The sequence below is a fragment of the Bombina bombina genome, chromosome 1 (assembly GCF_027579735.1).
Source record: "Bombina bombina isolate aBomBom1 chromosome 1, aBomBom1.pri, whole genome shotgun sequence".
Lineage (NCBI taxonomy): Eukaryota > Metazoa > Chordata > Amphibia > Anura > Bombinatoridae > Bombina > Bombina bombina.
Genome location: NC_069499.1, coordinates 160,194,369 through 160,211,526, shown reverse-complemented (window position 1 = coordinate 160,211,526; position 17,158 = coordinate 160,194,369). Strand labels below are relative to the sequence as shown.

General features: G+C 38.5%; 1 protein-coding gene across 1 annotated transcript in view; it reads right to left on the bottom strand.

Moving 5' to 3' along the window:
* Positions 1-17,158, bottom strand: part of FSIP1 (fibrous sheath interacting protein 1) — a 194,021-nt gene that overhangs the window by 44,103 nt on the left and 132,760 nt on the right. The window contains exons 8-10 of the mRNA XM_053697687.1: positions 16,461-16,579; positions 11,174-11,278; positions 3,975-4,145 (exon numbers count right to left, since the gene is read on the bottom strand). Of these exons, the coding sequence (XP_053553662.1) occupies positions 3,975-4,145; positions 11,174-11,278; positions 16,461-16,579 (395 nt within the window). The remainder of the gene's footprint in view (positions 1-3,974; positions 4,146-11,173; positions 11,279-16,460; positions 16,580-17,158) is intronic.

Sequence of the window (17,158 nt, the reverse complement as noted above, 5' to 3'; positions counted from 1 at the left end):
AATGTGGAACGTCGGCGGAATTAACTCACCCATAAAGCGTAAAGCAATTCTCACTCATTTTAGGAGAATGGGAGCTGATATAGCTCTACTCCAAGAGACACACCTGACTGACCCTGAGCACCAAAAATTACAAAGAGATTGGGTGGGACACGTATCGTTTTTATCCCATACTAGTGCCAGTCGTGGCATGGCTATTGCATTTGGGAAGAGACTCTCGATCCGTGTTAATCACACATACGCTGATAAATAAGGGAGATTTATGATAGTTAACGCCACTATTATTTCAATTGATTACGTATTCTGCAATCTTTATGCCCCCAACCATAGAATAATGAATTTCTGGAAAGATTTGATACAAAAATTAGTGCCACACATAGGATCGAAATTGATAATTGGAGGTGACTTTAAAATCGCCTCCACACATAATCTAGATAGAATTTGGCTAGAACCCCAGTCCATTAAAGATCCAAAAATAAATTATAAAGCTAGATATGAAACAAAAATATTCAACATGTTTGACTCAGACCTAGACACATGTGACATATAAAGGCTGCAACATCCAGAGGGTAGGGATTATACCTGCTTATCTAAAGCCAAACATACTCTAATAGATCTATTCTTGATCTCCAATGATTTAACCACACAGGTTTGTCAATGTAAAATACATGATATACTACTGTCTGACCATGCACCTGTAGAAATGACCTGAGGGGCTCACGGGCCACGCGAGAATAGAAACAAGCTTAGATTCCCTACATACCTGATGACGTCAGAAGCATTTACTAAATTCCTAACACAATCCTGGACAGACTATTATAATGCATCCCACCTGGACAACACCCAATTATTTTGGGAGACGTCAAAAGCAGTTCTAACTGGTTTTATAATATCATATGTCTCTAAATTAAGATACAAAACCCATTACAGATATAAAGCCTTACAAAAACAACTGGGACAAACATAACAATCATATCTCCAAATTAAGACAAAAGAAACACATGAATCCTACATTGCTGCAAAAGCAGAATTCAATGCCTTTATGAATCAACAGGCCTTGGCAGGTCTGTTAAAAATAGCAGGTAAATATTATAGATTCGGTAGAATAGAGCAGGTAAGGTATCTTGGCTAATGGACTTTTTTCTGACGACTTTCAACTACAAAGAGGCACTAGGCAGGGCTGCCCCTTATCGCTGCTACTGTTCAACTAGCGCTGGAGCCACTTGCACTGAAGTTAAGACAAATATTCCCAGGAATTAAGCTGGGAGGCGTTTCCCTGCATTTGGCGCTATACACGGATGATATGCTGCTATTTGTAGACACTCCACAAATTCATGTGCCACGCATACTACATGCGATTACAGAATTTGGCAGCTTCTCGGGATATAAGATAAACACATCTAAGTCAGAGATATTATGGTTAAACAAACACTCAAACGCTAGGCATAATTTCCCATTCGAAGAAGTATCGGAAGACCTCACATATCTAGGTATCCAGCTACATAGAGACCCATCTAAAATGTATAAAATAAATCTATCCGAAAAATGCCTGAGTCTCTCCTCACAATAAAAAAATTGGACCAACCTCCCTTTGGGAATGTCGGGTCAAATCAATCTGGTTAAAATGACGATTTTACCCAAAATACTTTATCCGTTACTCATGCTCCCGTTCCTCATGACCAAGACAGATTTAACCCTGCTGTCTCAAGCTATATCTTGTTTTATATGGCGAGGAAATAAGCCTGATAGCTGCAGAAAAACTACAGCTCCCTTTTGTCGGAGGAGGTCTTAGCCTCCCAAACCTAAAACTTTATAACTGTGCGGCCCTAGCCAGGCTGGTTACAGACTGGCAACTTAATACGTGTCATTTTTGCGATCCATGGCTGGAGGAAGCGGTGATAACGCCTTTAGCACTATCTTATCTGCCATATGCAATTACGAAAAATCTGCCACCCTCAATTGCCAGTAGTGCCTTATATAGGGATCCCCTAAGGGCTTGGCGTATGATTAATAGATATTTAAAAATTGACTTCCCTACCCATAAATTTATTCCTTTGTTGGGAAATCCTGAGTTCCCCAAAAGGGAATGATTATGAACTATTTCACGTTTGGAAGAACCTTGGTATAAGGGTGGTGGGAGATGTGCTGGACACACTACAACATACAATATGATCCTTCCAAGAACTGAAAAACAAATTTCAGGTTCCTAATAGGCATTTATACGCCAACCCGCAGCTAAGACACTATGTGTCGACTTTGCAAGCGTCTAATACAGAGTTTTGGTAAAAATCACCTTTCGCTATTTCACAGACCCTGTTCTAACTGGGGTGTTTCTCATTGTCAAACCTCTACACGCAACTACTATTAAAATAGAAAGAAATTACAATTTAAACAAATTTATTGACGAAACTGAATACAGATGTCCCAGTAGAAGTGACTATACAAGATATAAAGAATAGCCTAGACTGCACCAAAAAAGCAACACTGGCAATTTCGTTTAGAGAGGCACAAATTAGAATGTTACACAAAGATTATATAACACCACACAGACTATCAAAATAGAGCAAACAATTTCCTAATCAGTGTATTAAATGCAGCAGTGCATCCCCATCATTTCAGCACTACTTCTATGCATGTCCGATCATCAGACGGTTTTGGGGACATTACCAATATTGGATAAAGTCTACATTTAACATAGACATCATGCTGAACACAAATGAAATATATTTATTTCAATTGGATGACACACATAAAAAGTATCATAGACTACTCACACTGTGTACATTACTAGCTAGACACTGCATTTTTAGCAAGTGGATATCTAGTCAACGCCCAACTATAGCTCAATTTAAACGTCGTCTGATGAAGCAACTCTTTGTGGAACAATATGACGTCAAACTGGACACAGTCCATAGATTGCAACTTTTCTTAAAAAAGTGGCAACCCCCTATAGCTACACTCAGCACCACTCTACAGAGGCAAATTCTTCAACCCTTCGCCCATCTAGAGATGATGCTTCCAGCGAACCTCAGAGGGGAATGGCGAGTTTTGACTGAATCAGGGGAGAACCACTGCTCAGTTGTAATTCCGTCTGAAGAAATTTTATTGTAACATTAAGGGACTTCTTTTTTTTTTCTCTCTCCCCTCCCCCCATCTTTTCTTCCCTAGTTGATTGATATAATAAGATTTTTATTATTAAAAGTTTTTGAAACAGAGTTACCACACATGATTGGACCTTAAACAGCAAAAACTTTATTCTAAAATCAGACAGAATGATGGACAATTTTGGGCAAAAAAACCTCTCCTATTGTGAAGAAATTTTTGAAGATACATTGAGTATTTTATCTCACTGTATGTAAAGTCCTTTTCATTTGAACTTCAAAAGATTAATGTACCTAGATTCAAAGATTCTGTGTTTGTCAACTGTCATGTGTTGGTTCTGTTTCCTACAATAAAGAGAATTTAAAAAAAAAAAATTGTATGCTCTATCTGAATCATGAAAGAAAAAAATTGGGTTTAGTATCGCTTTAAGTTATTCCCTTTAGTATGAATGAAAACAACAATTATTGGGTATTAATTTAATTTAACTATGGGGTCCGTATGGAGCTTGATGCCCGTGTTTCTGCCGAGCCTGAAACAAAAGTCTAAAGACTGCTGCTCCATAACCTGTCCTCCTGCTCTGAGGTGGCGGACAGAAATCAACCCGATCGGATACAATCTGGTTGATTGACACCCCCTGTTAGCGGCCGATTAGCATTTATCGATGTGCAGCGAACATGATACGCTACATTGTATCATGTCCGCTTACACATTAGTAAATTGACCCCTGAGACTCATTCAATACATTGGATTTTATTAAATATTCTTCTTTAAATTATGTGAATAGACTCCCTATCAGAATACATTATCAATTTGAAATTATAGTTGCGCTATTAATGATGAGATTTACACTTGGCTACACGCATGCAATGTTGTACCTGGAGAGCCTCCCTAGGTGAGACAGTACTGAAATAATCGGTTTCAAAGGATTCATTGGTGCGGGTTTGCTGCACAATTTGAAGCTCAGTGTCTATTTTTGCCAGCTGATCATATTCTCCGGTTTCTGGAGTGTAGCCTTCCCCTGGCACCAGCCAACCAGAAACATCTACCTACAAAATAAAAAATGAAATACCTTTAGTGGTTGGACTAAAATATGATCTCTTTAAAAACCATGTGACTTCTGATCCTAAATAAACAAACTACAAATTGTGGAGACCGTATGAATCACTCTAAAAACAAAATGTATGCTTACCTGATAGATTTATTTATTTCTTGACATAGTGAGTCCACGGAATCATCAATTACTGTTGGGAATATCACTCCTGGCCAGCAGGAGGCAAAGAGCACCACAGCAAAGCTTTTAAGTATCACTTCCCTTCCCACAACCCCCAGTCATTCGACTGAAGGAAAAGGAGAGAAAAGAAACAACATAAGGTGTAAAGGTGCCTGAGGTTTATAATAAAAAAACAGTTTGAAAACAAGGGAGGGCCGTGGACTCACTGTGTCAAGAAATAAATAAAATTATCAGGTAAGCATGAATTTTGTTTTCTTTTTTAAGACACGGTGAGTCCACGTAATCATCAATTACTGTTGGGAATCAATACCCAAGCTAGAGGACACAGATGATTAGGGAGGGACAAGACAGGAAACCTAAACAGAAGGCACCATCGCTTGAAGAACCTTTCTCCCAAAAGGAAAATGTGCAAAGAAGGCCAAGTCGTAGCCTTACAAATCTGTTCTACAGAAACCTAATTTTTGAAAGTCTAAGAAGAAGAAACAGCCCTAGTGGTATGAACTGTAATTCTCTCAGGAGGCTGCTGTCTAACAGACTCACAAGCCAAACGAATAATAATTCTTAACCAGAGAGAAAGAGAAGTGGCAATAGCTTTCTGATCTCTATGTTTTCCAGAAAAGCAAACAATCAAAGCAAAAGACTGAGGAAATTCCTTAGTAGTTAAGAACTCCTTAATGGAGTCAGCAACAGGAAACGTCTTCTTAAAGACACGGAGCGGGGAAAAGGAATCCAAGGCCCCTCCGATAATTTGCTATAATTTCCGTGGCACGGTCTGGCACAGTAAGGACCTCCATAGTGGAAGGACATTAAATAATTTATTAAGCTTGTCAGATTTCCTAGGGATGACAACAGTAGGAGTATGTGAGTCAACAAGAGTAACCAAAAATCTCCTTTAACAGTACACGTAGGTGTTCAAGTTTACATCTGAAGGATACACCTTCAGCATCAGATAAAGGAATTATACTATCCAAACCTGAGATTTCACCCTCAGAGGCTACCAACGTATTTTCCTCATCAGACTTATGAGAAAGGATAACTTGGGTAACAGAAGTCGGAGCAAAAACCCTACTATCTGAATCTTTAATTTTCCTCTTGCGTTTACCCTGTAGCATGGGAATGACAGCTAATGCCGCAGAGGATACCTGGGCAGCAATCTCTGCTTGCAAACAAAACTCCTCTAGGAGATTAAGAGGAAGCGCAGGGCACTGCATGTGACACCAATAGGGCTTGGGACATATGAGGAGAATGCTGTGGCATAGCTTGAACAGCGTCAACCTGAGAGACTGATGGCTCAGAAACAAGGAGTCTATCTTTATGAGAAACAGTCTCAAAAAATAATAAATTATGCAGGTACTGTACCTTTAAATTTTAACATGAACTGTACTGTACCTTAAGGATTATTAAATAAACTGTGCCTTAAATAATTAAACTTAGTAGTCCCCCAAAGGACTACCCGTGTCCTTAAAGCAATCTTACAAAAACCTTATGTACTGAACCTTTAAGGATAATTAAATCAACTGTGCCTTTAAACTAAGGACTATCTGTGTTCCTAAGGAAATCTTTCAAAATATGCAATAATTTGGCGTGAGAAGACAATTTTCACATTAGGGAAAATTTGATACTCTGCTTTAGATGCCTATCTGTCCCCTCTTTAACCGGACAGCAATTGCGATCTCACAGAGCAGCCTTTACACAGATCGTCGTAAAAATCTCTTCTTCATCAAAAGCAGGTCTCCTAACACTGCGCAACAGCTTCGGACTGTATTGAGAAGCGCATCACATGACAGATAGAGATGCTGCGCTATAGAGAAAGCGCGCGCTTCAGTCAGAGGAGAAATCCCGCCTAAGCAAAACACCAGGGAGAAGTACCCGCCTCCAAATTAATGGAGACGGCTCCAAAACGGCAATCTGCAACACTGTGTCGCTATAAGTACAAGCACATAGCCTTTCTCAATCTGTGGCCTCTTGAACACTAATCCAGAGCCCAAAAATAAACATCAACCACTGAACCACCAATACAAATAAAATGCAAGTTTTGCAATAAATGTTGTCTCCCATTCACATGTACCAGTGCCTGCTGCCTGCCAAATAAATCCTGATGCAGGACGAAGTCCCATAATAAGTGCAGAATTTCGTATTAACCCTTTCGTGCCAGTCTTTCCTTCCCAGAGGTCAACAAAAATGGCACTTACCTGCACATCCAGCTGTCCGGCAGGGGGACAGCCCACCCGGTATGAGAGGAAGCCACTCCTCACAGAGACCTGTGGATAAAAGAAATGAACAGAGTAAGCCTACACTGGCATTCTGTTTGAGGGCAGCAATCCTGTCAGGAAAACGCAATGAGGCCCACCCCACAAGTTCCTAACTGCTTGAAAGCTACCACAGCCCTACTGAAGAGACTAACGTGGAGTACAGCTAAACCCAGCTTGTCAGAGAAGAATCTTAATCAGGCACCTAAAACTTCACCTCCTCCTTGAACTGAAGGCAAAGAGAATGACTGGGGATTGTGGGAAGGGAAGTGATACTTAACAGCTTTGCTGTGGTGCTTTTTGCCTCCTCCTGCTGGCCAGAAGTGATATTCTCAACAATAATTGATGATTTTGTGGACTCACTGTGTCTTAAGAAAGAAAGTACAATTTTGTACTGAGAAAATGATTCTTTTCTTGGTATTTATTCACACAAAAAAGCTACACAATCAGGAAATCACCTTTTATGCATTAATTTGTTCATTATTTTCCCTTTCTTATTGACCTAGTTAGAGGCATATGCAAGTTAAAATTAGACTTTCATGGTTAAAACAGGGACATAAAAGAAAAACATAATTTATGTAAGAATTTACCTGATAAATTAATTTTTTTCATAAGTCCATGAGCTATTGATGTATGGGATTATACATTCCTACCAAGAGGGGGCAAAGTTTCCCAAACCTATAAATATACCTCCCACCACACACATACTTCAGTTTAACGTATAGCCAAGTAGTGAGGTGTAAAAAGAAGTAAAAAAGCATACAAAAAAGAGGAACTGGAAAATAATATTGTGCTTTTATACAAAAAATATAACCACCAAAAAAAGGGTGGGCCTCATGGACTTCTTATGAAAGAAATGAATTTATCAGGTAAGATCTTACATAAATTATGTTTTCTTTCACGTAATTGGCAAGAGTCCATGAGCTAGTGACGTATGGGATAGAAATACCCAAGATGTGGAAGTCCACAGAAGAGTCACTAGAGAGGGAGGGATAAAATAAAAACACCTATTTCCGCTAAGAAATTAAATACAAAAATTAAGTTCTTCTTAAAAATAGAAGAATCAAACTGAGACAGCTGCCTGAAAAAACTTTTCTACCAAAGACTGCTTCAGAAGAAGCAAATACATCGAAATGGTAAAATTTTGTAAATATATGCAAAGAAGACCAAGTTGCTGCTTTGCAAATCTGATCAACTGAAGCTTCATTCTTAAAAGCCCAAGAAGTCGCAACTGATCTAGTAGAATGAGCTGTAATGCTCTGAGGCGGAGACTGTCCCACTTCCAAATAAGGTTTGTGAATCAAAAGCTTTAACCAAAATGCCAAAGAAATAGCAGAGGCGTTCTGACCTTTCCTAGAACCAGAAAAGACAACAAATAGACAAGAAGTCTTCCTGAAATCCTTAGTAGTTTCAACATAGTATTTCAAAGCCCTTACCACATCCAAAGAGTGTAACGATTTTTCAAGCGAATTCTTAGGATTCGGACACAAGGAAGGAACAACAATTTCCCTACTAATTTTGTTAGAATTCACAACCTTAGGAAGAAATTTGAATGAAGTCCGCAAAACAGATTTATCCTGATGGAAAATCAGAAAAGGAGACTCACAAGAGAGAGCAGACAATTCAGAAACTCTTCTAGAAGAAGAGATAGCCAAAAGGAACAATACTTTCCAAGAAAGTAGTTTAATATCCAAAGAATGCATAGGTTTATAAGGAGGAGCCTGCAAAACCTTCAAAACCAAATTAAGACTCCATGGAGGAGAAATAGACTTAATAACAGGCTTGTTACAGACCAAAGCCTGGACAAAACAGTGAATATCAGGAAGTTTAGCAATCTTTCTATGAAATAAAACAGAAAGAGCAGAGATTTGTCCCTTCAAAGTACTTGCAGACAAACCTTTATTCAAACCGTCCTGAAGAAACTGCAAAATTCTAGGAATTCTAAAAAAATGCCAAGAGAATTTATGAGAACACCATGAAATATAGGTTGATTCAAATCACAGGGGAAAAAATAAAAGTCACCAATACAGTGATCATTTTTTAAAGAGCCATTTATGGAGATTATCAGCAACAATACTTCTAATCTAATCTGCATTGTGTTTTAAATAACATTTCCTGTTAAAGTGTCATTAAACACTAAATAAATGCTAGATAGAATGATGCATTTAAAGAAAAGATTAGCCTGAGAATAGCATATAGATGTATTTTTAAAGTTTCATTAGCTGTTTAAATATTGACAAAATAAGCGTAAATGTTTTGGGGTAGATTTAACAAGCAGAAGATGCTGCTTTCTCCGCCCACTGCTCCTTAACTTCTTTGCCACCTTTTAGGTGGCGGACTGCAATCATCCCGATTCGATTCGATCGGGATGATTGTCAGCCCCTGCTAGCGGTCGACACCCCCTGCTACAGCGAATCATGTCCGCCCGGCACTTGGTAAACTGACCTCTTAGTGTCTATAAAACAATGGGAGTTGCCATGTTGTAACTTAGGTTACTTCCTCTGCTGTGGCCAATTATGGACAGTGATAAATAGGTCACTAGAAGGTGCAGCCAATAGCTGTGTGGAATATAACATTGTTTTGCACAATTTCAGAATGGAATTACAGGAAAAGGGAAAAAATAAATAATGAAAGTATATTGCAGACTTTATATATATATATATATATATATATATATATATATATGCGCATTAGTGGTTCAAGTGAACAGAGGCACTCGCCGTGTATAAAGAAATTAGTGCTTTATTTTAATCCCACTAATCTCTTTATACACGGCGAGTGCCTCTGTTCACTTGAACCACTAATGCATGTTAATAATTTGGGAGCACCCCGACGCTGAAAGAGAATAGTGAGTGCTGGTATTCTGGATTGATATATATATATATATACATACAGTATCTCACAAAAGCGAGTACACCCTCACATTTTTGTAAATATTTTATTATATCTTTTTATCTGACAACATTGAAGAAATTACACTTTGCTACAATGTAAAGTAGTGAGTGTACAGCCTGTATAACAGTGTAAATTTGATGTCCCCTCAAAATAACGCAACACACAGCCATTAAAGTCTAAACCGTTGGCAACAAAAGTGAGTACACCCCTAAAAGGAAATGTCCAAATTGGGCCCAAAGTGTCAATATTTTGTGTGGCCACCATTATTTTCTAGCACTGCCTTAACCCTCTAGGGCATGGAGTTCACCAGAGCTTCACAGGTTGCCACTGGAGTCCTCTTCCACTCCTCTAAGATGACATCACGGAGCTGGTGGATGTTAGAGACTTTGCGCTCCTTCCATTTGAGGATGCCCCACAGATGCTCAAAAGGGTTTAGGTCTGGAGACATGCTTGGCCAGTCCATCACCTTTACCCTCAGCTTTTTTAGCAAGGCAGTGGTCGTCTTGGAAGTTTGTTTGTGGTCGTTATCATGTTGGAATACTTCCCTCCAGCCCAGTCTCTGAAGGTAGGGGATCATGCTCTGCTTCAGTATGTCACAGTACAGGTTGGCATTCATGGTTCCCTCAATGAACTGTAGCTCCCCAGTGCCGGCAGCACTCATGCAGGCCCCAACCATGACACTCCCACGACCATGCTTGACTGTAGGCAAGACACACTTGTCTTTTTACTCCTCACCTGGTTGCCGCTACACACGCTTGACACTATCTTAACCAAATAAGTTTATCTTGGTCTCATCGGACCACAGGACATGGTTCCAGTAATTCATGTCCTTAGTCTGCTTGTCTTCAGCAAACTGTTTGCGGGCTTTCTTGTGCAGCATCTTTAGAAGAGCCTTCCTTCTGGGACGACAGCCATGCAGACCAATGTGATGCAGTGTGCGGTATATGGTCTGAGCATTGACAGGCTGACCCCCCACCCTTTCAACCTCTGCAGCAATGCTGGCAGCACTCATACGTCTATTTCCCAAAGACAACCTCTGGATATAACGCTGAGCACGTGCACTCAACCTCTTTGGTCGACCATAGCGAGGCCTGTACTGAGTGGAACCTGTCCTGTGAAACCGCTGTATGGTCTTGCCCACCATGCTGCAGCTCAGTTTCAGGGTCTTGGCAATCTTCTTATAGCCTAGGCCATCTTTATGTAGAGCAACAAATCTTTTTTTCAGATCCTCAGAGAGTTCTTTGCCATGTGGTGCCATGTTGAACTTCCAGTGAACAGTATGGGAGAGTGTGAGAGCGATAACACCAAATTTAACACACCTGCTCCCCATTCACACCTGAGAACTTGTAACACTAACGAGTCACATGACACCGAGGAAGGAAAATGGCTAATTGGGCCCAATTTGGACATTTCCACTTAGGGGTATACTCACTTTTGTTGCCAACGGTTTAGACATTAATGGCTGTGTGTTGAGTTATTTTGAGGGAACAGCAAATTTACACTGTTATACAGGCTGTACACTCACTAATTTACATTGTAGCAAAGTGTCATTTCTTCAGTGTTGTCACATGAAAAGATGTAATAAAATATTTACAAAAATGTGAGATACTGTATATATATAATTCATTTTCAGTTTATATTACTATCTCAAAATGTAATGTAAATGTCCCTTTAAGTGACTAATACAACATTAACTTACTGTACTGTCTTCATCGCTACCATCATAAATATCTCCCAGTAGTTGCTCCAATCGTAATTTCTCATCATCCATAAGGAGTACATGGGACCCAGCATCTTTTGCCAACTAGAAGATAAATAATAACTCAGGTCAGACAGATCAAATCCGGATCCAGCTGTATCTGATGCATCATATATTCTATATTTTAGTTTTGCTTTAACATTAATGCCAAACATAACAAGCTTTTCCTTCACATTTAGCAGAGGAGTATTAACTAGATTAGGTCGCTGCCAAATCAGATCTGGACGTGCAATGATATCAATGATCCAAACCATTCCTGACATACAGCAGAATTGGAAGCCATTTAATCAGTTTTACATTCTATATTTTAATCTGTTTACTATTTCATTAAGCAGAACTATTTATTTGAGCCTTTAAGGGCTACACTGACACATGTAAATTGTATGACGATGGAAAAAGAAAACTAAACATAAAATTATTTTGTTTTATATTTTGTCTAAGATGATTTTCTTTATATCAAGCTTTGAAAGGGCCAGACACGTCAGGGGAATTTGATAAGTCAAACAAAAATTAATGAGTATGCTTTGCTACAGAATAGCTAAAAGGAAATTAAACTCAACATTTTAATCTCCCCATAAAATAATTCATTAAGGCAGGACTCTGCAAATCCAGAAGCCAGGGAGCCACTGGCTCCGAGAATTTTACCCCTGGCTCCTAACTTCTTTGGTTATTCTCCATAGATATACTGTACATACAAATACCACTGTCTGGCTCATAAAAGTATGTCTGGCTCCTACATTTTAAACAGATTTGTCAACCCCTGCATTAACGAGAATAAAACAGCATTGCTATACATATTCTTTCTTTATTTAGAGTGCTTTTGCTTTAAAATACATCTGAAAGATAAAATGTGCCTGTTCTATTTCCTTCTGGAGCCAGAGTGCAACCATCATACATAGGTATAGAGAAATTTACCTGAGCATGGATCGTTCTACACAGTGATTAGCTAGTTTAGATCGCAAATGCTTTTACATTGGTACCTAATTGGCCACAGAAAAAGAGACCAATATTTCTCAAGCTTGCTACAGGTGCATCCCTGACCTGCTCTTAAATTGCTAAACCTGTCCTAACAAAAAGACACAGTTAATGCAGTGCTTAATTGCGGATATTGCAAACCTAGGTGTGGTCAGGAGCAGTAATGCACTACTGGGAGCTAGCTGCTGACAGCTGCATATATATGTCCCTTGCCATTGGTTTACCCAAGTGAGCCTATCTAGGTTTACTCTTCAACAAAGGACACCAAGAGAACAAAGCACATGTGATAATTTAACTAAATTGGAAAGTTGCTTAAAATTACATATTCTATGATAATCATGAACGTTTCATTTTGACACTACTGTCTCTTTAAACACAAAATCAAAATTCCTTTAAGTTAATTATAAAATAAAAAAAATAATGAATAAAAACAAATGTATAAATGTATATCAATCATGTACATGGTACTTAGGTATGCTAAATTAGCCATTTGGGATTAAAAGTGGAGCACTAATTAACGCTTTTGCTAGAGCGCTAACTATGCTAGAAGTTAACTTTGTGTGCGTGTCATGTTGCCGTGGTATTACGAGTTGAAAGTATAAAGTTATTGCTCCAGCACTAACCTGAGAGGCGCAAAGAGCCGAACTTACAATACCGCATGCATGATAACCTATTCCTCCTCAGAAGTCAATGGAAAAAAAAAGTGGGGGGAAAAAATAACACCCTACTCGCTCGCTAACCCAAATCACCATAAGACTCTTCTCTAATGACCCCTAAACCGCCACATAGCCCACCACAAAGTCCCCACTACACTATTAACCCCTAAACCACCAGCCCGCCACATTGCAAACTACCTCTCTACACTATTAACCCATAATCCGCCAGCCCCCCACATTGCAAAGTTATCTACACTATTAATCCCTAAACCACCAGCACCCAATACAAAGTAACCCACTAACATCTAAACTCCCTAACCTAATAGCCCCTATGTTAACTCAAAATAAACTAAACCTACCTTTTACAAAAAACCTAACTTCCTTTAAAAAAATAAAAACTTACCTGAGAAATTAAAAAAATCTAACTTTACATTTTCATAAAAAAACATTACTGTAAAAAACAAAACAACCTATCATTACTGTAAACAAAACCCCATACATTACAAAAATAAAAAAACTACCATTACAAAAAATAAAAAACAAATTAAAAAAAAAAGGTTATGCCTATTCTAAACACCCCCCCAAAAAGAACCCCAAAATAAAAAAAAATATTCTAACACTAAACTACAAATAGGCCTAAAAAGGGACTTTTATAGGGCACTGCCCTAAAGCGAATCAACATTTTTTCTTAAAAAAAACCTACCACCTTCTAACATTAACCTCACAACCCTAACCCCCCTCCCAGAAAACTATCTAAACTAAAACTACTTTAAAAAGTGCCCTGAAAGGGGCATTAGATAGACATTGCCCTTAAAATGGCATTAAAGGGACATGCTACCCACATTTTTTCTTTTATGATTTAGAAAGAGAATACAATGTTAAAAATCTTTCTTATTTACTTATATTATCTAATTTGTTTTATTCTCTTGATATTCTTTGATAAAAAAAGCATATATAGATATGCTCACTAGCTGCTGATTGGTTGCTGCACATAGAAGCATCATGTGATTGGCTCACCATGTACATGTAATGTTGTTTAAATTTCTATTCTCTAGCTCAGAGCTTTCCAAACTTCTCATGTTGGCGACACACTTTTTAGACCTACATCATTTTGCGACACAATAATTCAGTTGTACTAGCAAACAGGAGGTTAAACTAACTTGTTTTAAGAGATACGGACACATACATAAATGATATAATAGCGAAATGTATTTACAAGTAACTGTATGTAAGTATGTGCAAGAATAAAAAAAAAATGTTTAACACCAATAGCTGCTTAATATTTTAATGGTATGTATGAGGTTGATGGGATAAACACAATTTCTAAATATTTGGTGGAATATTAGATAAAGACACTCGCATTTCATCATCAAGCATTTTTAAGCTTCCCCTTCCTATCCATATATCAAGAGCAGGAGCAGCAATGCACTACTGGGAGCTAGCTGCAAAAAAAACCCCACTTTGACTTCTGACTTTAGCCCAGCATTTAAGCTGCTGCCCTCAGAGCTCTGCGAGTCCGACTGACTACTGCCCGCGCTGCAAACACACTGCTGTCCCACTCACTAACTACACGTGCAGTCACGAGCCGATTGAGGCGACTACACGTGCAGTCAGGAGCCAATGTGCCGCCAATGGGAATAGTTTCAGTTCCCAATGAGCTGCGCCAATAGGTTAAGATGATCTGTGACCCACTAGGTATCAATCACGTGTCAACCACATGATATGCGTAGCAGGCAGGCGGAAAGTCAGAAACCAAAAAAAATTGTTGAAAAAAATTAAATTTAAAAAAATTTGTGCTGAAGCAGGGACACACCTACACACTGCTGCCGACACACTAGTGTGTCCCGACACACAGTTTGGAAAGCACTGCTCTAGCTGAATCATGAAAGAAAGATTTTGGGTTTAGTGGCCCTTTAAGTTATTTTGCTGCTCAGAGAAAATTAAAAAAAAAACATCCAAACAAAAAATACAAACTAACATTAAATCACGAGATGGTACTCACCAAAGATTAATCCGGACAGCCGAAAGAAAATCTTTCATTATGTTGTCTGATTTGCATTTGAACATGAAATCAGCCAATAGAAATGCAAGGGTACCCTTATATAAAAGAGGAACCTCGCATTCCAAATTCAGTGAGTGGCTGGTGACCACATGAAGCGGATTGTTATTGAAGAGCTGGAGATGGATGAAGACCGCTGCAGCCGCCAGGATGAAGAGAAGAAGATGGACCGCCGCAGGGATAAAGGACTACAACCCGGATAAAGATGAAGCGCCGCCACCCAGGTTCATCTCTGGTGAGTAACATCTTGGGGTTTAGGGAAAGTTTTTTTTTGGCTGGGTTCTTTTTTAGATTAGGGAGTTTTTTATTTTATTTTCTCTGGGCAGCAAAAGATAGCTTGTTTTTTTGGGGGGTGGGGCTTTGGGTGTTAATGTTAGAAGGTGGAAGGTTTTTTTAAGAAAAATAGCCGGTTCACTTTAAGGCAATGTCCTACAAAATGCATTTTAAACGCTATTTGTGGATACGTATTAGAATAGTTTTTTTATTTGGGGGTGGGGTTTTTGGGGGGGATTTAGAATAGGCATAACTCTTGTTTTATTTTTGGTAATTTGTTATTTTTTGTAATGTTAGAGTTTCGGGAGTTTTCACAGTAATGTTACTTAGCTGTTTTAACAGTCATGCTAGGTTTGTTGTATTTTTTTAGAGTAATGGTATTTTTTTTATTTATTTTTTTAAAGGTAAGGTTAGATTTTTTTTTAATTTCTCAGGAAAGTATTTATTTTATTGTAAAGGTAGAGTTAGTCTATTTTGGGTTAACGTAGGGGGTGTTTGGTTAGGGTTTTTTGAAGATAGTGGGTTACTTCTTGGTGGGGGGGCTGGCGGCTTAGGGGTTAATAGTGTAGAAAGTTACTTTGCGATGTGGGGCAGTGGTGGGCTAGGGGTTAATAATGTGAATAGGTAGTTTGCAATGTGGGGTGGTGGAGGTTTAGGGGTTCATAGTGAAGGTTAGTGCAACTTTCAGGTTGCATAAAAAGTTTGAGCGGTTAATGCAATCGCATTTACTTTTAACTTGTAATAGGAGCGCACATTACTGCTCAATGCTACCCATAGAAAATATGGGGAGCATAAATTACAGCAAACTAATTTGCAGTGACTTAAACAGCGCTCCACTTGTAATATGGATTTGATCGTAAAGAACACTGCGATCTCACAACCGCGTTTAAGCTCCTCGCGCTAACGATAGGGCTCCAGTCGTAATCTAAGCCTCTGCCTTTAATTTTGAAGTGTAGTGCTTAATTATTAAGAATGTCACAGCACTACTAAATATAAAACAGTTTATGCCTACACTGTTATGTTTCCTTGCATTTCTTTGTAAATAACTGCAATATATATTTTTTTTTAGATATAATTTTATCCAACTCTGTATTTGGCACTGTCTGTGCTCTATCACCATTTATGTCAATTCACAGGCAAAGTTAAAAGTTCTAAATACCTTTTCATATTTTCCTTTAAATACCATAATATAAGCTTCTAAAAAGAAAATAGGAAAAAAAACATTTTTGCTGAAATGCTATGGTTTATATTTGTATTTACATACCATAATGTTCTTTTGCACAAAATCTACCCCATTCTTTTTGCTTTTTGTTTCCTTTGTTTTGTGACTTGATCTCTCATTTTCATTAAATATGTCACTTGTTTCATTGTCACAATGAATACCTAAAAAAAAAAAAAAAAAATTAGTTTGCATTTCCAGTTAAACATCATTACCTTATTTCCCACCCTAACAAGAAGAAACTGATCAGACCACAAACTCCATTTGAAATGTTATACTCAAAGCAATTAGACTAGAGGTGTGATCTCTCTCTCTCTCATTCTCTTCCATCTTACACATCCTCATGGGAAAAACATAAATTATGCTTACCTGATAATTCTATTTTCTTCTGACGGGAAGAGTCCACAGCTGCATTCATTATTTTTGGGAAATACCGAACCTGGTCACCAGGAGGAGGCAAAGACACCTCAGCCAAAGGCTTAAATACCCCCCCACTTCCCTCATCCCCCAGTCATTCTGCCAAGGGAACCAGGAACAGTAGGAGAAATATCACGGTGAAAAAAGGTGCCAGAAGAACAAAAAATTACCACCGCCTCATAGATAAAAACACGGGTGGGAGCTGTGGACTCTTCCCATCAGAAGAAAAGAAAATTATCAGGTAAGCATAATTTATGTTTTTCTTCTTAAACGCGAAGAGTCTACAGCTGCATTCATAGAAACATAGTAACATAGATATTGAAGGC